At 36.3% G+C, this 22,350-nt stretch overlaps 1 protein-coding gene across 1 annotated transcript in view; it reads left to right on the forward strand.

Annotated features, from left to right (window-relative positions):
* The first annotated feature begins 1,004 nt into the window (after positions 1–1,004).
* LOC128990097 (BOS complex subunit NOMO2-like) overlaps positions 1,005–22,350 on the forward strand; it is a 42,564-nt gene continuing 21,218 nt past the window's right edge. Inside the window, exons 1-12 of the mRNA XM_054412337.1 lie at positions 1,005–1,186; positions 1,768–1,867; positions 4,282–4,410; positions 5,935–6,101; positions 6,622–6,790; positions 7,211–7,265; positions 9,819–10,027; positions 11,197–11,365; positions 15,995–16,271; positions 19,340–19,512; positions 20,240–20,418; positions 20,862–21,136. Of these exons, the coding sequence (XP_054268312.1) occupies positions 1,041–1,186; positions 1,768–1,867; positions 4,282–4,410; positions 5,935–6,101; positions 6,622–6,790; positions 7,211–7,265; positions 9,819–10,027; positions 11,197–11,365; positions 15,995–16,271; positions 19,340–19,512; positions 20,240–20,418; positions 20,862–21,136 (2,048 nt within the window). The 5' untranslated portion in view covers positions 1,005–1,040. The remainder of the gene's footprint in view (positions 1,187–1,767; positions 1,868–4,281; positions 4,411–5,934; positions 6,102–6,621; positions 6,791–7,210; positions 7,266–9,818; positions 10,028–11,196; positions 11,366–15,994; positions 16,272–19,339; positions 19,513–20,239; positions 20,419–20,861; positions 21,137–22,350) is intronic.

A 22,350-nucleotide genomic window follows, 5' to 3' on the forward strand; every position in this document is an offset into this window, starting at 1 on the left:
TGTCCCTGTCAGAAATGTCAAAGTTGAATTTGAAGTACACGCTTTGACTACCTATATAACAATTTCTACATTCACCTTTCATTAATATATTGGTGTTAAAATACCCACCAAATTGTGTGTTCCTACACTCATCACTCATCTCCATTCATACTGACTTGGCTTAAAATACCTACTTTGTATGGTCGCCATTTAATTGAAAAGTATAAAAGAATAAAAAGTGTCGCTGTCATAAAGAATTTAGATGAAATTAAGGAGGAGCGGAACTTTATCCCCCTGAGCAAACCTGACGTCACAAACCAAGGGGTAAAATTCCAGCCGTGAAATTTTGAGTTGCACAACATCAGTTTAATAAATTGGAGGTGGAACAAACGTATATTTTCAAGGTTGTGAATTTAATTAGAACACATCAAATTATAAACCTAGAGTTTACGGGCCAGGGTTTTACCCCCGGACTTTTACCCCCTTCATGAGATCAATGTAAAATGTACGGCCCGGATTTATACCCCCGGAATTTTACCCCCCAGATTTTTATCCCCCGGATTTTTACCCCTGGAATTTCACCTCCTGTGGTCATATATAGAAATTAGTGAGAATAATTAATTTTCTTCGAAATAAATTGTTTTTCACGGTCGTATAACAAATCGCTTAAGAAATTTTCACCCAATTATCATTCAAATGGGTACTCAGTTTGTTAACATACATATTGATTGATATAACAGTTGGTCCCAAAAGTCGAATTCCGAAACTCGAATATCATAATTAAACTAATTAAACAACGAAAGCGGTTTACTTACTTTGAGATTACAAATAAATTTAAGATAGACTACTTAATAATAACATGTTTACTACTTATAATGTTTAATCTTTGGCATACTCCGCAGTTCCATGGAGTATCATCAGCTGCCATAGTTATTGATTGAGATCACAAGAAAAGGGGTGGATGGTGGATGGATGAAAAACAATTTGTCATCATAGCCATAAGCCATAACCTATAAATAAATATAATATATCGGTTTCACCAATGCATAATTTGTAATAAAATGTTTTTTACAGATATTTTTCTGTTCTTAACTATTCTGAATGTGATATTTTTACCTCAGATATTGGCAGATGAAGTCTGGGGATGCAATGGTTTTGTTAAAAGCAATGTGGGTCCTATCGATTTTGGAAAGGTTGAGGTTAAAATGTAAGTAGGCCTAGGCCTTCAATGTCAACAATTTACTACATGCTTAGTGCAGCCTATTTGTCTATTTATGATAAAGTATAAGTTTCAATTGTGCGTCTGGAAGAACACTAGAGATTTTTTATATTTTTAGTTTGGTAGGTTAGGTTAACCTAACTAACTAAACTTGATATAAGTTATCGAATGAAATAATTGATATATCGATATATTCATTCGGATGAGTGTAGGACAGATATTAAAGTGTAGCCCTTTAATATTTGATGAAACAATGGCTTAGGGACTATATTTTAAGACAGTCTGTATACAGTACAACTTTCCCAACTGTCAAAAATAAAGATGTTCAAGTAACTTATACAGCTTTCCCATTTATTTTTGTTCAGTTAACTTAATTATGCTTATAGGCTAAGGTAGTTTGAGTGTAGTCAGTGAAGTCTCGGCTATGTCCATGGTGGCCAATTTGTAGACCAATATAGGATGACTTATGATATTTGTAACTGATGGTGTCTTTTAATTAATGAATATTTAGTATTTACTACAAATATTAAATCGTTTTCCTAATTAATCTGTGATGTATCAATTTGCAGGTTTACTAAACAAGGAAGTTTAAAGTATGAAACAGAGTGTGCTCCCAATAACGGGTACTACTTTTTACCACTTCATGACAAAGGGGAATATGTCCTTAAGGTATTTATTTATCAAGGGAATAAGATTGGTTATTGCTGAAGGTTACATTCAAACTGAATAGGCTAAATAAGAATATTTTACCAAACATGGTTTCAAGGTAGAAACCTGTTTTGTTGTTGATTAAAATGTTGTCTTAACTGTATGTAATTTGTCAAATTGGTCATACGTACCTTTTAAAATGTGTAATTTTTTAAATTGTTCTGTAAGTTAAGGTTTTAAATAGATTTACTGGGTGACATTGTAGGGTTTTAACCGACTTTACACCTTAAGATTGAAATCTAAAACGTTATTATTATTTCATTTTAGCGAATTTCCCATATAGGCTAGGGAATAACTTAGCAATTTCTTTTTAATCCTTTTTCTTTTTCTTAAAAAAAGAAATAATTTAGTATACTGAGTCAAAGTCAAAGTCAAATCATCTTTATTCACAATATGCACACATAGTGCATGAGAATAGTGTCAAATCACAACTTAATACTATAACTATGACTAAAAGTTTAAAAATCCTCAAACGAGTACCCTACAGTGGTTTGTGAAAAAGGTAATTTTTCAACATATTCTTAAATTTATTGATGTTATTTTCAGTTTTTAACGAAATAGGAAGTCTATGTAACTTAAGTATTTTGCTCCAATATATGAAGGTTTCTTTTCATAAATTGCTAATCCATGGTGAGTGGGTATGACAGTATTTTTTTTCCGCGTGTTATATCGGTGAGACTGCACAATGTTCTGTTTTAAAGGATTATGAATTGCTATTAAGACCGTGTCGTAAATATATTGTCCATTTTTAAACTTTTGAAATACTCTTTTGCCGATTCTTCAGGATTCAATTGAGAATTATTCTGACAGCTTTCTTTTGTTTCTTCAAAATTTCATTAAAATTTTATTTTTTTGTTGACCCATATAAAGCCAAGCCAAATGAAATATGGGAATGAATATGCGCATGATATATCATTTTTAACACACTTACATCAGTGCATAAATATGACATTCTGCGTAAGGCGAATGAATATTCCTGAGTTAATTTTAGGAAGGATTTTTTCCACATGACGATTCCAGTTCAAATTCTCATCTATTTCCAAACCCAAAAATCTAGTAGTCTTTTCAATTTCTATTAGCTTAGAATCAATTGCAATTGTGGGTTCAAACTTTCTCCTGCACTGAGCAGTCTTAAAGGAAAAAAATTACTTTTTGATGGGTTTAAATTAAATTTATGATTGTTAAAGAAGTCTGTTAAATTAGCCAACTCTAGGCAAGATAGGATTTCAACATCTTCGGCGGTTTGTGCTGACACTTTCAGATTTGAATCATCAGCATACAACACCAAGTTGTCTTGTGGTATTTTTTGAGTGTTTGTGCAATATTTTTTACATAGCAGATAAAGAGGAGTGGGCCTAACACAGATCCCTGGGGAACACCATGTGTTACTCAATATAAATTTGACTTTTCTTTTGAAACTTTATTATACTCCGTATGGCGTATGGTTAATTCAACGTATTTAAATCTTCCTGACAGGTATGACTCAAACCACTTCAATGCAGTTCTATGCACACCAAGTGACTTTAGTTTATGCATGAGTGTAGGGTGATGAACAGTGAAGCGTTTTGAAGCGCTGTTGTATGCCTAACGGTCACGGAGAACATTCAAAAATAGTGTAATTTTAAATTCCCATGTTATTCTTATGGAGAATATGAAAACTGTTGTAGTTTACTTGTTTATGGATATATGTTGATAAAATTTGGCACATTTATTTATTTCATCCTATACTATTGACGTATGGTCAAAAAACACTTTTTACCTTCCCTGTAGCAGCAAACCTAAGCACTCGTTAAATCTAATGCTATTTAAATTGAGAATAAATATGTCTTATTCATGGAAATATTTTAGTAATAATGTAGGCCTAATCAGACAACTTGAAATTTGCTTATTCTGCAGGTTTGCTGCGGCAGGGGTATTTTATGTTATTTTTTATTTATTTCTAAAAATACAAATTTACAAAACATATACAATTTAGCTACAAAAGCCATTTATGGCTTGTCTGCAACAATTATTATAATTGTTTTTATTTCAAATGTGAGCTAATAGGCCCTACCCTAAAACTTGTGTAGGCTAGTCTTTAAAATATAGGCCTAGCTGCCTTTGTTCACCAGGCTTTTGATTTTTGGTCGTCGTCAGTAAGTTAGCTGGTCTTCTTCAACATCAGGAAGAGAACAATTTTTTTTCAACAACAACTTCAATCTGTGCATGTCTTAATACAGAACACACATAAAATGTCTATTTTTTTATTGGCAAATATTCCATGATCCTTTCTAACAGGAACTCTAGGGAACTTATTTCGTCAAATTCATTTAGTTTATTAGACTGAACTCAAATAAGAATTGATCCCTGGCTCACGTGTGTCTTGATGATTTCAGGTATCTTCCCCCATGGGTTGGAATTTTGAACCTTCAGAAGTTGCAGTCAGTGTCGACGGAACCAGTGATTCTTGCAGTCTCGGTGTCGATATCAACTTTGTGCTTCAGGGCTTTGCTGTTACCGGACAGGTAATATTGGGACACAAAAAAACATTGGTTTGTCTGTATCATTTGAATGCTGATGTAACATTAGCTTTAGATTTAAATTCAACAAAGATATAGGACTAGGCCTATTCCAAATTTATCTCAGTTGTTCACTATCCATTGTTCTACAGTTTTAAACAAATTCTTAATTGTTTCCTGATTGTGGAAGGGTAGGCCTATTTTTATGTTTTGTAATTGATACAACTATTCATTTGATGTTTAAGTGTGGCTTTTAAAGTCAGAATATGACTCTGCAGGGTCTCCAAAACCACAGGTTTAGGTTAAAACTATCCTCTACAAGCTGTAGAGGTTTTTTATTTTTCTATGAACAGTGGCATAGCGACGGCGGAGCGAGTGGAGCAGTCGCTCCAGGGCAGAATGGTTTGGTTTGGAGTGTGGTACTTCTCCAAGAACATAATATTATTTTTTTTCCTAATATTGGACATATTTATAAAACTAAATTTGACTTGTCTCTAAAACTCTTTCTATTTTGTGAACTAAATATCATTACTGTAGGCTATTTATTATAAATTGTCATATACTGTGTTGAAGTATAATTTGTAACTAAATTCCAACCTAAAAGTATATGAATGTACCTGGTCAGAGTAGATTGCGCTGCAGTTCGGTGGCACATATACGTTAGTTTTTCAGCATTGGTTATACCAAGATAGCCTACCAACCAAGATATATAGGCCTACCAAGATGGACTATACAAAGATTTATTAAGAACTTGCTAGTTGAAAATCAGTAGGCCTACTGTATTAGCTTTAATAATAAATTTTGCATTATGTGCATTTATCATAATATCATCATAACTATAGCTTCTGATCACGGCAGTATTGTGATCATCTTTCGCTAGTGTGGCAAAATCTGTAACATCTCCTGCAATCGTGAGGACATCGTCATCATCCTCTACAGTCATAAAACATTCTTCAACAAGACCGCAAAGGGTGAAAGCATCGTCATCGTATTATATCCAATGAAATGTTGACCATCTTTCATGATCGTGAAGACATAACTATCGTCGTATCTGATCAGGGCAAAATTATCAACATATCCCATAATTGTGCGTAATCCTGAACATCTCCCGCGATTGTCAAGACATCATCATCGTCTTCCGTGATAGCAACAGAATTTTTAAGGTCCCGGGTAGTCCCAGACACATCATTATTATTCTGTTATGCGGCAAAAGCATTGCATAATAACTATAAACCGAAACCGTGTGTTTACCATCGATTATTTTTTGTTTTTTTGAGACTGAAAAAACTGTAGCCCTACAAATGACTGCCGACTTAAAAACGAACCCACCTCTTTAAGAAGGTATTTAGGTAAAGCAGGTTTATGTTTGATGTTTTGAGGGGGGCGGCTTCAGCCTTTTCTGCTCCAGGACACTCTAAACCTAGCTACGCCATTGTCCAAGAATTAGTTGAGTACTTGAGCTGTACACACTCTTATAGTAATTTTTTTTTAAGTTTTTGAAAGTGTATATGACCCACAACTGTTTTGCAGGTAACAAGTTTTGGTGAGCCCGTTGGCCCAGCTGGGGTAAAAGTGAGTTTATTGTCTGCGTCTCCGTCTGCAGAAGAGTTGTTATCCACCATGACTGGGGAAGACGGAAACTTCCTCTTAACTCCTGTCAAGCCAGGACAGTATTTTGTGGAGGCTTCACATGAGAGGTCAGTTGTAACACGATAGGAGTTTGAGTTAAGGTTCTCTTGTACGAATCCTTAGATTTAGATTATTAGGCCACTAGATACAGATTTTGGTTGGTTAGTTATGGATCTACCTCCCCTAACCTTCAAATGATGGTCTCTATTGGAAAGTAGGGAATCATGCTTTGTTTAGATGATTTATAAAAATGTAAACCACCATTTACATCAATAGTGAGTTACAATGATGAACACTAGGTGGGGTTCCCATCTCAGTGATAGGCCGCTGACCGCTTCAATCTTTTGTTTAAATTAACAGAGAAGTAGTAATTTACAAATAAAAGCGTTCCGCATGGTCTTACTAGTTTTAAAACTGGTAAAATTACAAGAATTTATAGTAACAATCAAAACACACTTTAATTATACCAGAGAGAAACATACTTTAAATTATCCGTTGCTGATAAGGGTGATATTTACAAAGGAGTGTGTTTAATCTTTGGCTTCATGTTCAACATTGACCAGCTGATAATAATATTGTTGACTACAGATGGCACCTGAGCAAAAAGCGGTCGCAGGTGACTGTGAAGGGTGGCAACACTGTGGTGCCGGCCGGCAGTCTGCAGGTATCCGGTTACGATGTGTCCGGCTCGGTAACCAGCGACAGTGAACCGATCAGAGGCGTCAGCTTTGTACTGTTCCAGCCAGCAACTGCCAAGGTAAATTACTACAATAACATTTTTTGACCGTTCTCAGCTTGGTTGATGAACCCAAAGAAAATTGCTCTCCATTAGGTCTAGTACACATGTGGCATTGTTTTAGAAAACCTTAAGTTGTGTTTATAGGTGTGACCTAAAGGATGTTATAGTTTTTCTATACCCTATAACAAACCTCCACGAGTTTGCCTTTTACCTTTGCTCAAACCATTCTCAAAAATTTTGTTTCTTAATCAACACCTTAAAAGACTGCCATTTATTTAAAAACACTGGCCATATTGTCAGGTGAATTTGAAACTGGTTTGGTTATAGAATTTGTTTTTTGTGCCAAACACTTGAAGTAAAAGTTAAGGTTAATAAGTCCTCTGTAGACACTTTAATATTAGTCATAAATAAATCTCATTGTTTCCTAATCTGTTTCAGCGTGTAAACGTGATTGGTTGTGACTCAACAACTTTGACTGGCTTTTCTCCTTCAGGTAATAAGAATAATCTTATTTTTGTAAAAATATTTATCAACAAAGCCCATCCCTCAATTTTGGCCTCTGGGAACATCAAAATGAAAAAGTAAATTGGTCCCGGACCTAGGTTTTCATCATGCCACCTATGGTAGCTACTTCCCTATAGGGAAATTCGCTAAAATCAGAGAATTGAAGATAATATCAGAACATAATGTTTTCCACTTTATACAATATCGACCTACTACACCTAAACTTTTTATAATTTCAGGAAAAGATTTGTTACAGATTATTGCTGTCTAAAACAGATATCTATTGAAATGGAATAAAAATCCTAGTTGTGGCCGCACGACGACGGTGATAAAAGGGGCAGAAGGTGCGACTATTTAATGTTTGAGACACTTAACTCCCTAAGTCCTGTTGTTTGACTGGCCAGTACTAGAATAAATTCTTTAGGGACGGACGAGTCCCGAAATTTCGGGAAATTTTACAGGACGGGATTACATTTGATTCGGGAATTTTTCGGGACGGGATATGATCCGATCGTTGGCGATTTTGCCGCTTCCCGAGTGACGATCACGCCGCTATCGCGAGAGATGTTCACGATAGTTCCCCGAACGCTTCGACGATCGCGCCGAGACAGTGAGTCATACCGACGATCACGCCGAGACCGTGAGTCATACCGACGATCACGCCGTGACCGCGAGTCATACCGACGATCACGCCGTGACGGCGGATTCATACCGACGATCGCGCTGTGACCGCGGAGTCATACCGACGATCGCGCTGTGACCGCGGAGTAATACCGACAATCACGCCGTGACCAAGGAAATGCGCCAAAAATCGGGAAGGAAATAAAAATCCCGTCCCGAACTAAAAATTCAATCCCGTCCATCCCTAAAATTCTTGCAGAGTCGATCTTGAAGACAGCTGTTTGTGCCTGTTAGGCTGGACACAATAATCCTGGTTACAGCAAAAATGATAAAATAATCGTTTAGTTAAGATTTCCTGGCGTTATGAGAAAGCTGTCTTTTAGCAATTTCACATCTCCACCACCATCCCAAATTAGTTTTAGTGACAATCTGTATTATTTTAATATTTTAACTCTTGTTTGGTGAATGATCAGTGATATCCTATGTGACTTTAAATTTAAAGACCTTGTGACAGTAATGTACCTATTCCTATTATTTAAATTTACAGAACTATTGAGAATATTGATATACCAATGTTTAATTCTTGCTATTAATTCAAATTAATTGGATTCATATGACTAGATGAAATTGCAAAGTCTAACTAATATGTGCTACAAAACAGGAAACAACAATACTAAACCTGCACGAACCACTATTTGAAATAACTTAAACTAAGTTAACAAATAAGCTACAAATTACTTAAATTTTGGTCCGGACAACACGACACTTAGGACACACAAATATTGGGCAAGCCTCTAATTCCGCAAAATATGGACGAATTTTCAAAATTCGCTGCGTTCAACGTGAAATTCCAAATTGTGGTTTGTACTAGCAGGGATTAGATGAAATTGTATCTTTTTCCGATTTAAACAGTTTTGAATTTGAACGCGATGCAAATATATCCCTTTGGGATATTTGCTAAGGCAGGTAACGAAGATCAAAAATTGGACCTGACTAGTACCGGCGACTTTGATTAATTTAGCACGAGATGCGACAGTCGCTTACCCAAAACGATGTCTTACATTGACTACAACTTGACTACAACAGACAGACAGACGGTCCTGGTCTCCGCGTTCGAGGACGATGATATTGCATGGAATTCTGGGTCAATGGTTGGTCAGCTGATCAATGTTTTTGCACGGGGATTTAAATTTGAAGCCTCAATTCCTTCAAATTCGGTACAATGTTGACTGTTTGTGTATTGACGACGACATTGTGCTCTAATGATTTTATGAAGCAATAGGCTTGACGATGAAACCGTGGTTTTGAAACTAGTCGCTCATTGATGACTTAATTAAGGTATGTAAACCTATGTATATTGTCAAACAATCAATCAATCCTGATGGCAATGATGAATAAATTACATTTTGAAATTATTTTTTTTTTAAGCCTATAAAATGTCTTTAGGTTTTGGTAGTGCTACTATTGAGTAATTGTTTTTTGACTATGATAAATACTGATTTAAAAAATTGTTCATATTGATTTACAAAATATTCAGCCATGATTCTGTGTAAATAATTATATTTAATTGACATTTTTTTAATTATTTGTTAACATTTAATGACCAACATTGGACCACTTAAACCATTCTAATGAAAATAGTTCATCTTTTTTCTTGTCTTCTGTTTTTGTGTCTCTCAGTACTTATTCATCCAACCAGACTGTAGTTTTCTTTCATTGCCCGAAACCACTTTTACTATCCTTTTTTTATTTACTTTGATTTGTTGGGCCGTGTGTTTGTCTTTTAGTGATTCATTATTAAATAATCACATTTTTTTTACTGGAGTACACTATTTTTTTACAAAACCATTCATTTTAACATGTTAATTTGTTTAAGTCGTTTGTCACTTTAATCGATTGTATAAGACATTCCAATGTTCAGGTGTGGAGTTGAAGGACTGGGTGCCCATTTGTCACGTGTCGTCAGACACTAAAGGACATTTTGTGTTCCCCTCTCTGTCTCCCGGCCAGTACTCCGTTGTCCCTCACTACCAGGGCACCACTCAGAACAACATCAAGTTTGACGTTCACCCTCAACAGCTAACTTTCCAAGTGAAACACAGCAGTCTTCAACTTCCCACTGTATTCCAGGTGCTTCATTCAGATTTATGTAGTTTTAGCAAATGTTTCAGAATTTAAGAGATGCCACTTGTGTTTTGGAGGGGTTAAACATTCTTAATACATCCCCATTTTTCAGTAGAGTTACTTTTTGGAAGAAAAATCACTAGGCTTCGTGATACCTTAACAGGTTCACTGTGCATGCCTCCGATCGAGACATTAGTCTTGGACATTGTAATGCGATTATATTTCGTCTAGCTATTTAGAAGGAAACACATATTGTGCCTTAACGTGCATGTTTTAGTGGGTTTTTAATTTCGTATGGGTGAAGTTTACCACCAGTATTTATATTTTCTACAGGGCTTTATTTTCCCGTTTTTTGGCTTTGTTCAAGTTCGTGGAATAGCTGTAGCATTGTGGAAGGAGCCTAACCTCAAAATTGTGCTTGATCCCTTTTTTGGTATATTTTTTTATGATATATCCGGGTACTTCAACCCTGATTTTCCCCTCCATTTGGCATATACTGAGGGCCAGCTTGCAGTAATTTTAGTGCTACTATCTATCTATCTCTCTACTATCTATCGGGTTTTGTAAAAATACGTCCACAACGATTGGGACATGCTATATATGCCTCTCCTATTGGATGAAACTAAATTAAAATATTTTTGCACACTCATCCACGCAGCGCATTAGCTGTCCGCGCTCCCTGCAGAGGCCTGTCATCACACAGCCCCAGTAAACGTGTTGAAGAAAGAATAAATACACAACTAACTTAACCAAGAAAAGAATTCCAGGCATTTGATAGCACATAAAATAAACACAATTAATTTGAAATTTCACCCCTTCAAGGTCAATTTATTATTTCCTTCTGAAGGAGCACACTTTAAGGTGCGAAATGTCCAATGAATTGTGTTTTGAATTAATTGTTTTGTGCTATCTACTACCAGGAACTCTTTTCCTGGGTAAGTTAGTTCTTAATCCATTTTATTGTATCTTTCAACTTTGAAAACGCTTATAGTGATACTGATTTGGTTGTGGCCATTGATATCAAGGAAGGGTTGTTCTTACTGCTGCAGAAAAACAACAACTAATGTTGTTATGTTATAAAATGTGTACAAATAAGTAGAAAAGCCATACTTGTTTTAGAAACAAGTAAAAGTAAAGAGTCTAGATTCTGAACTAATAAACTGCACATTTGACAGGTGAAGGGGTTCAGTGTAGATGGGAAAGTGTCGTGGAGTCCCAATGGACGTCCTTTAGAAGGTGCTTCTGTGCTGATTGATTCCAAGGTTGTAACTAAAACAGGAAAAGATGGAGTCTTCCGTCTGGATAGTATGACTCCTGGCATCTACAAACTTCATCTTCAGGCTCGTAAGTTTCTCATTTGCTAAAAAAATACTATTTGAGATAAATAGTTTGTTTTTTTTATTTTTTTATAAAATCTGCTAAAACCTTTGCTCCCATGTCCACTTTTTGCTTGAAGAGGAACGGTGCTCCGCTAGCTTCCAAGATCAGAGAAGACCCTGGTCTGTTTGTACAATTAATCAAGCAAGATCTATTTGTGGTGCATTCCAAAAATTGTTTAGACTTTTGTGATATGATAATGACAAGGTCCACAATCTTCCTTGTGTCATTTTTATAGTTTGCCTCTAAGTATAATAGGAGCCTAAGGCTCTGTACAGGAGGGTTTTCATTGTTTGTCAAACTGTGACATCAAGGTACATGTCAGGTTCCTAGAACTTCCCGAGTGGCAAGAAAGGAGAGTGAAAGTATTAAAATCCATATTTTCTAGCCTCTCAACTGATCCTTTGTCTAAATCAATAAATTACCTTCATCAACCAGCAAAAGGGAGTATTTCATTTGGTCCAAAATCGTTTGGTCCACAAGTTGTAAAACAGTTCGTTTGGTCCAAAATCGTTTGGTCCACAAGTTTTAAAACAGTTCGTTTGGTCCAAAATCGTTTTATGATCCAGTTGGGGAGTATTTCATTTGGTCCAAAATCGTTTGGTCCACAAGATGTAAAACAGTTCGTTTGGTCCAAAATCGTTTGGTCCACAAGTTTTAAAACAGTTCGTTTGGTCCAAAATCGTTTGGTCCACAAGTTTTAAAACAGTTCGTTTGGTCCAAAATCGTTTGGTCCAAAAGTACAGGCAAAACCAGAATTACGATTGTGTATTGTGGAGTAAACTTATGAAATAGACTGTACGTTTCACTGTGGACCATTCGATCGGGTCGTTTTATTCAACACTCTATTACGAGTTCGTTTGGTCCAAAAGTATGAACTATTGCGTCCCTCACATAGAAGGCGTTCAAATAATCGCCGTCACGTCGTCAACCCAACCGCCTGCCTTCCGAGGCCTATTATTTGTTGTTTTGTGATATGTTTCTAAATAATATATACTAGTGGAACCCCGTCGAAATCGACGGTTAATCTTGAGGTTTTATGTAAATTCAGCTTCCTGTGATAGATAGAGTGGTCATTAAAATCTTAGTTAAATGAAGGGAGGATAAGCAATAGTAAGGGTGACGATTGTGTTCCCTAAAAAACGTGATTGATGAATTCGTTTAACACAATATTTCCTACCTTTTTATCGGCTGGTTGCCCAAAAGGTTTTTTAGGAGTCTTATAATTGTTTGTTCATGAGTTTGTTTCATGTCAAAGCCACTTTCACTATATGGGAGAATGAGTTCATATAATTGGTCTATCATGTTACGGAAAGAGTCAATATTTATTACTAACAACTAATTCCATCTGCTTTAGGAAAATCATTCAGATTGTATCCGGATTTATAAGTAAATCTTCATCTTTGGTCATAAAAATACAGAATTTTATCAGCATATTAAATTAGTTTTTTTTTTATTTGATACAAATATCTGATTCTCCAGAAAGCAGTAACATTCTTACTTCGATCTAAGCAATTACCAATAAGCAATTGTGATAGTTAGTTTTATTCCTTCTCTTGCCATATTGACCCATGTATTTAATCATCCTGTTCTTACTTGATAATTCGTTTATTTATGGGGTAGTTTTGCCTTGGCCATATCGATCACATAAAGCTGTGCATGTATTTCGTGGATGGAATGAACCATAATTGTAGGAAGTTTGACCACAAATCTTGAACATTTGCTGAACCAAATCCATAACCTAGTCCAGCCTTGGTAAAAAATTATGCAAATGCGATGAGATGTGATGACACTGTTGTGTTTCCGAATTGTTTGTGTATAGTGAGGTTTAGATCCGTTGTTCGACCATCACATCTTTAGTTGAATAACATTCACTGACTCCATTGTGTATTCTATCACTAAGCTGAATGAATGCATCAAAGTAAACTCTCTAAAAGTATGTAATAAACTGGAATTTAGGATTAATAACTTTCTATAACTTATCATGCATTTATTCATAAAATTATTAAAAATTTAATCCAGTTACTGAAAACCACTATTATTTTAAAAAAAATATGGGCAACGTGCCTGAATGTTTGTCTCAGACAATTATGCATATCACAAAGAGTAGACCTATAATTGATGTACCTTAATGATATGTCTATGATAAATAAAAGTAGCCTATTTAACATTCATTTTCATAGACTGTAAAAGCCTTCTGCACTTTTATTATTCTGTATCGTATTACATAATGGGAAATTGTCCAATGATTAAATACACATGTATAACAATAATCTCGTGATGATCTGTCAGTATTGAATAATAAGACAAAATATCGGCAAAAGTAGTCAAAAAGGCAGACACCAACCAGTACAATAGATATAACATAATGCAATAAGAAATGATTGAAAGAGTTACTGTAATATTAAGATTATATAACTGTTCGTAATGGAACGTTATATTGCTAAACATGACATTATTAAGAACATCAATTTTAACATAAGAAAATAAGATCCTTATATATAATTCTGTAAGACAAAATTTTTACCAGGAAATTGTGGACGTCCAGAAAATATGAGTAGGCTAATTAATGTAATTTTCATGTTCTATTTTAACCTTTTGATTAAGAATTATAGACAACCATGATCAATAGTAAACACTCCATTGTAAATAGGTACCGGTACAACAATACAAATTAAGGTGTATGATAAACATTTAAAACACGTTGGTCCACTGAACACTCTGTATATTAGAAGGTCGCCAAATGTGATAAAAACTGTTAATTTATAAGATTTCCAACCGTATGATACACTATTGAGCTTTAAGTTTGTTTATGTACGCTTTAGTGGTTTGAATACAACAAAACATGGCGTCTTTAACGTTAAAAACATAGAAAGTCAACATGTTTAAAGCAAAAATTGTATTAATATTATTATTGTATACGACGGCGGATATTTGAACGCCTTCAATGTGAGGGACGCAATAGTTTATACTTTGGACCAAACGAACTCGTATTAATGTGTTGGACCAAACGATTTTGGACCAAACGAACTGTTTTACAACTGTTGGACCAAACGATTTTGGACCAAATGAACGGCAATATAAACGTACAGTATATTTCATAAGTTTACTCTACAATGCAACATTTTACTTCTAGTTTGGCCTGTACTTTTGGACCAAACGATTTTGGACCAAACGAACGTGTTTTTAACTGTTGGACCAAACGATTTTGGACCAAACGAACGAGTTTTTAACTGTTGGACCAAACGATTTTGGACCAAACGAACGGCAATATAAACTGTGGACCAAACGACTTTGGACCAAATGAAATTGGATAAAACGATTTTGGACCAAACGAACGAGTTTTTAACTGTTGGACCAAACGATTTTGGACCAAACGAACGGCAATATAAACTGTGGACCAAACGACTTTGGACCATTTGAAGATGATCCCAGCAAAAATGTCAACTACTTGCTCGAGTGCGGGAATGTGCACTCCTCAACACCGTTTTTACTATGTGTTTGTTGCGTGTGGCATTTTTATGTTTTTTTGATATGTATTTATGTATTTTTAATATAGCCTTATGGCTGAACTTAAATGCCTGAAGATGGCACAGTGATGCTGAAACGGCAGTAACATTTGTTTTTGTTATACATTTTTGAAGATGTTTGACAAAGGTAATTTACTGTTTTAGAGTGAATGTATCTTATATATAGTCTATCAGCTTCAGGTTTTGTTATTTAATAGCCCTGATATGTTTCAATATTTTGAAAGGGGCTGGTTTTAACTGTGGCATTAAACGTCAACTGTTGCTAGAAACTATCTTATTTAAATGACTAAGGCCCGGTTCACACGAACGACATACCTAGCAGACTATGCTTGTACTAGGTAAGCACGACTGAGTAGCGGACCACAGAATCACACCGGTTCAGACGAACGACATGTCCACGGACTATGTGAAAACTGAAAATATCGATATCAATGCCACTCGGATCCATCACTGGCGAAGGAAGACAAAGAGAAGAACGCGAGCTGCAGCGCGACTACCCGATCGCTCGTGTGAACGCTCCCATAAGGCTACATGTACTGCTACGCAGTTCGACTGGGCGACCGGGTAGTTGCCACGACGGACTGGGAAGCGGGGCCCGACTAGGTTTTGGGACATCAAGCTCGAACACGACTAGCTAGTCGTCGTCCTAGGCTCGTGTGAACGGCTCCATTTGATCCTGTGGCCTGCTACCCAGTCGTGCTTACCTAGTGCTTACCTAGTCCAAGCCTAGTCTGTTAGGCTTGTCGTTCGTGTGAACCGGGCCTAAGGATAAAAGTAAAATGTGACTGAAATTCTATAGACTTTCCAACTACAATAAAAACACTTACTACTAAACTACTGGTACTCTACCATTTCTACTGTACTTTCACATCCTAGGATGCTAGGTTCTAGCCCAGGATTGTTTTTCACATAATTTCAGGCTAGGCCTAGAGGTTGTGGCATTATCATATGGATAAAATTCATGAACGGGATAAGTCCCACGGTCTAACTACTAGACAAACTTGCTTCACTCTAGTGTAGATTAACCATACACACCTACGTTAGCAGACACTTACTCTTTGTGCAGCGGATGTACAGTTTGAACAGCAACACGTGAAGGTGACACCCAACACGCCGCACCTAGGGGAGCTGGTGCCATCTGCGTACCGAGTGTGTGGTCGAGTGTCCGTTAGTCAGCCAGGCTCTTCATCAGCTGCGCGGGTGGTACACCTGGAGACGGAGGGAGAACAGGTTGGCTACACTGCCACCACAGACAATGCAGGACTCTACTGCACGTTCCTACCTGTCGCTACCTACTCTGTCACACTGCCTGTCACTGACGACGAACGGACCAAGGGACTGCAGTGAGTTAAATTTCGTAGATAGATGTTAATGTTCTTCCAATGAGCTATTGCTAGTTACCACAGGAACATAAGTGAAGGCAGTGCCGGATTTCCTTTAAGGCCCAGGCCTATGGGCGCAAGCCCCAAGAGGGTGCACGGCGAAGTGGAAAAAATTAAGGGGACAAGCTATTATTTATGATTGGGTTGTTTTATTTTGTTAAACTAGGTTTTAAATAAATGAAATAAGTTAACTAGAATTGTTTTCAGTAGGGATGGACAGGTCGCAAAATTTCGGGACATTTTCGGGAAAAAAATATTCCCGATTTTTGGGACGGGACTGCATTTTATTCGGGATGCGTTCCAGCATTGTCCAGCACTAAAATAGCTTTTTCCGGCAACTTTTCTCTCTTAGGAATCTCTTGACTCTAGGTATAAATTTGTTTATGAACCAGTCAATGAAAATGTATGAATCCATCCACTCTGAATTCTGGGCACGACAAACCACAGCAAGAGAATAAACATTGATGTTCTAAAATGCTTGAGGTTTCTGGGATTTACCGATGATCAAAAGTGGAAGTTTATGCTCCCCAGATGCAGTGGAACACAACACAGGGCAACTGTTGCACGCTCTTTGTTTGACTTAAAACCTGGAGCTCAACTCGAATCTTCAACAGAGATCGCTTTAAGTTTTTTGTTCCACTATCACCACGTTACGTTTACATTTTGACGCATTCATTATTTCATTAAAAATATTGTAGTGTACAACACAATATAAATCACTTGATGAAAAAACACAAAAATTATACAGTACTGTACTATTCGCACTGAAAATAATCGACTAACTGTTTACAAGTTGGATCTACTAGCTCAACTGAGTAGAGAACCCGATAAAAATGTATTGGAACAGGAAACAGATAAACCGTGTTTGAGCCGTTGTTGAGTGTGGGAACGCTCAAACCATGGAGATAACGTGTACAGCCGTGGGAAATATTTTTGATATCAATTCCGGGAAGTGATCGGATAAACCGAGGACCAGAAATTCCGAGGCCGGATATGAGGAGTTCTACTGTAAATCAATTTTTCAAGTTTGATAATAATACATCCATAAACAAACAGTTTACAATATTCTCCATAAGAATATCATGGGAAATTTTATATTTACAAATTTTCTTTGTAACCAATAAGCATACAAGAAACCTTAACATACTAACTTTAACATACTTAATGATTTTTAAGGAAATTGACAGGAAAGCAGGCTTACCTTTGAATAAGTCCATAGAGACACATAAAACATCACAAAATTAAAAGTAGAAATTTTCGTGGTCACTGACCACTTTTTCAACCACTGGAGATTGGAGAAATGGCAATGGCAGTTGCAATTTGAATCTATTACACCTTGTCAGGGTTGCCAACACAGATGAAGAGACTAAAAATTGTTTTTACTGTTGCATATGTCTCTGCAATTTTTAGTCTCTTCATCTGTGTTGGCAACCCTGACAAGGTGTAATAGATTCAAATTGCAACTGCCATTGCCATTTCTCCAATCTCCAGTGGAAAATTTCTACTTTTAATTTTGTGATGTTTTATGTGTCTCTATGGACTTATTCAAAGGTAAGCCTGCTTTCCTGTCAATTTCCTTAATAATTCCTGGCAAATGCCCTATCTTTTTATAAGATATACTTAATGATTTGTTTTTCAAGCTCTTCAAATTGGTCTTGAGAGACATTGGGGAAATTTGTGTTTTGAGGATCAAAAATGAGAAAACCCAATTTTGACCCCATAAGACCCCGTTCCCGTGGTCCAAATTTATCATGCTTTAAGCAAAATTTAATCAAAATAGAAGAAAAATTACTCAACTGTGTTAACGGACACACATATATATAGATATGTATTTACTATAATTTTCCCGATTTAGATGATTTTTCATACATACGTACCGGGTGTTTCAAAATGACTCACCCGGTTTTAACGCTTTATAACTTTTATACTATTAAACTTACCGCTATAAAATACACATTAAACGAAAAAGCAACTCAAAGAGTTTATGCCTACCAAAGACACATTATTTAATAAAATCGATCCAGCAGAACTGTAGATTTAATTGTACAAAGTTAAAAAGTAATCTTCAACTTTTTTTAACACTAGAAATTTGGAGGTTACTTGACGTTTTTGCAAATAACTTTTAAATGGTGAGGAAATCGACCAAAGTGGAAGGTAATATTCCGAAAGAGAATAAAATTTCCTACAATCTACTAATATGCATTTCTTTAAAATACTTAATAAATGTAGCCTAAATTTGCCTTAAAATAAAAAAGTGTGAAATTTAATGTTTGCTATGTCTATTGTTTACATTGAAGACAGGGATTTTCAAATTTCTTTCATTTTTAAGCAATTTTTTGTACCTTTCTTGAGTATTTTCAAAAAATGCATGATAGTAGATTGTAGGAAATTTTATTCTCTTTCGGAATATTACCTTCCACTTTGGTTGATTTCCTCACCATTTAAAAGTTATTTGCAAAAACGTCAAGTAACCTCCAAATTTCTAGTGTAAAAAAAAGTTGGAGATTACTTTTTAACTTTGTACAATTAAATCTACAGTTCTGCTGGATCGATTTTATTAAATAATGTGTCTTTGGTAGGCATAAACTCTTTGAGTTGCTTTTTCGTTTAATGCGTATTTTATAACGGTAAGTTTAATAGTATAAAAGTTATAAAGCGTTGAAATCGGGTGAGTCATTTTGAAACACCCCGTATATATGAACGGATGGTGTTTTGGCCTCTGGGGACATCAAAATTAAAAAGTAAATCGGTCCTGGGCCTAGGTCTTACCAACCATGAAAGATACTCTAATAGCTACTTCCCTATAGGGGAATTTGCAAAAACAAATCAGGGCTTATTAGTGATAACAGATAGTTTAATAAGTTTCTGAAACTCAAGACTGTTATTCAAATTGTCCTTAGAAAACGTGAAAATGCCAATAGTATAAAACACACTAACTAAAACAAGGTAATTAAATAAAATAACAATTTGTTTGCTGTGAGCCACTAGGCTATATCTTGTAAACACATGTTCTTTTTATCCCTGGTCAGGTTCGCCCCTCTCAAGAGGACTGTGAGGGTAGTGGATGGTCCAGTGACAGGGGTAGACTTCTCGCAACTACAAGCTACAGTGAGGGGTGCTATCAAATGTCTCACTTCCCCTTGTCCTGACATCACTGTTACACTCCAGTCTGGGCCAGACTCCACCACTGCTGTGGCCAAAGGTACACAATAGTGTGGTTGGTTATGTTTGGCTGTGTTTACAATTCATTGATATTTCAATATTTCCCTCTATACATAGTATATGGAGAAAGTTTAGTTTGTGTCAAGATTTTTGACTTTGAGTTTTGGGTGGATTTAAATAAAAAATCAAATACGGGTAAAATATCGAACCAAAGGATTTATCCGTTTTGGATCTCCCAAACACCAAAAAAATTGTTTTTGTTGTGGTGTTTGTGTTAATGTGTAGAGAGCTACATACAACACCTGTGGTTTGATTTTGATGAAATTTGGTATGTGTCTATATGGTATCTCCAGGCGGTTTTTAAATTTTTTTTTTGATATTTGGCTTTATAATGGTGATTTTCCATTCCCGTAAAAACTCGTAAAAAAACTAAAAGAAAAACAGATTTTCCTAAGAATTGCCCAAACAATTTTGATTAAAATTTAGTATTTTACGGTCCTTTAACTCTAAACAAACCGATCAATAGTCAATGCCGTTACTACCCCCAATGCTGTAAAAAATACAGTTTTCAAGTTATTGCAACTTTTGGGATTTTTCTCACAAATATAGTTACTCCCACCGCTTGCCAATGATAAGAGCTGTTGACAAGATAATGGGAGGAAGCATGACATTACATCTACTGCAAACAGTTAGATCTTGAACTAATGCATGTGGTATTGTCGTCTTTTGATATATTTTGTCATATTAATTTGTCATGTTTATGACAGGAGGTGTGTACGTGTTTGACAATGTGTTGCCCGGAGAATACACGGTCTCTGTGCCGTCACAAGACTGGTGCTGGGAGAGAGAGGAGATCTCACTGTCTGTGTCTACGGAGAAAGTCACTGGACCTACGTTCGTACAGACTGGACTGCCTATACACTTTGTCTCATCTCACTTCACAAAGGTTAGCCTTAGGTATCCCAGGGGAGGAGTAAACAACTCACTGAAAGCATAAGCTATAATTGTGGAGACTTGTATCATTGGATCATCGTCTGTAGCTTCAATTTCAGAAGATTTGTTAGAAATAATAAGAATAAGTTACATTACAGAAGAAAATTAATTTCAAGGAACGCGGCTAGTCACAATGTGTATTCAAACACCTTCAATTATTTCTACTTTTGGAGCCACTGAATCACATATTTTTGGATCTTCTATAATTGGAATTTCAATTTCAATTTCAATTTGTATCAAACATTCTCATGCATGAGTAAAACAGTTGGTAACATAGTATGTGGCTGTGCCTTAAACATGTTGTTCTTTGTGTTAGTTATTCAGCATTAATCACTGTAGTAGTTCATTCATTTACCTACATTGTAACACTATTCACCATTATCATCTTCACTGCAGGTACATTACAAGCTGGAGGGGGATGTGAACGGGACATCACAGGTGATGGAAGTTCCTGCGGGTGAGAGTCGAGTGTGTGTCCCAAGCACGGGTGTGTGGGTGTTGGAGCCAGTCGGGTGTCACGGGTATGCGGGTACAGTTATCCGTTGGACGGGTGGTACTATATCACTCACTGCACTCACACATCTATACACAGGACGGGTCACATCATTGGAGACTGTTAGTGACCTTATAGTCAACGTCATTCCCTCTGAAGACAACGCAAGCCCTTCTAGGTACGATGAGATGAAGTTGGAATAGAGTATCTTAAGTGTATTAAGTCACAAAACCTAACCTAACCTTTGTGTATCAGTGTGTGGTGTGTGCAAGCTAAATCCACTACTCCCATTGCTCAAGTATGCTCTGGAGGTGCAGAGAACATTATGTGTACATTTTGTTATGTACTTTCTATACTCAAGAACACACCTTAATGAAATTTATAATAACTATGTATGTAAGACAAAGCATGAGGACCTTGGTTTTAAGGATTTTCACTAGGCAGGCTTATCTAAATAAGAAAGACTCCTTTCTGGCACTAGGAACACAAAAACCTGAAGGACACAACAACACAAGGACCTGAAGACGTCCCTCCTCCCAACTAAAACCTTCCTTGGTTGAAAATGCTGTTGGTGAAGTCAAATTTTCTAATTTTTGTGTTTATGTCAAAGTGTTTGTGTTTCTTGTGCTATAGTGGACTCTTTCACATTCATCAAGCTATAAATATCCTTATAATCTAAACTAACTGTGTATTGTGTCTGCAAACCAAGATTATTGCACATTATGTGTTAACCTGGAATCAGAAAAATTAGGTTAAGTGTATATAAAAATACATTTTCATTCATTAGCTTCAGTAATTCAACGCTAAGTTCTAGTCCAATACACCCTGAAATCATTTTTGTAGAAATTGTTTATTTTTAGCGAATTTCCCTATAAGGAAGTAGCTATTACCGTAGGTCTCATGGTAAGACCTAAGCCCGGGACCGATTTACTTTTTCATTTTGATGTCCCCAGAGGCCAAAAACACCATTCGTTCAAATTTTTATATATCTATATATAGAGATATATATATATACTTTTGTGCCCACCCGGTTTGGCAGTCAGGGCGCTGGTAATTTACTCGGTGTGGCAGTCACCCGCCCGAAAGCCAGTCAGCTCTCCCATAAGCCAGTCAGGTATGGCTTCCCGTGCACTTTATACGTATGAAAACAGCAAACCGGTGCTGCTGCCTGTGTCGATAAGCGTAACTGCAATACCAATGCGGAGACTGTCTCATCGTGTGTTCTATCGTGGAGTAGTGTAGCCAGTACGGCACCCTACCCTACTTTGTAGCGGTAAAACCCAGCGGTCTGTAACCTTCGTTTACTCCTTGTTACTATTTGTGTTGGGATAGTGATTAACTACGTGTTAATGTTTAAACATGTTCATACTCCAAATAAATATGATGCACCTC

This window comes from Macrosteles quadrilineatus, unplaced genomic scaffold, assembly GCF_028750875.1.
Source record: "Macrosteles quadrilineatus isolate MER2022 unplaced genomic scaffold, UCM_ALF_1.0 Scaffold_3__2_contigs__length_128488019, whole genome shotgun sequence".
In the NCBI taxonomy this organism is placed as follows: Eukaryota; Metazoa; Arthropoda; class Insecta; order Hemiptera; family Cicadellidae; genus Macrosteles; species Macrosteles quadrilineatus.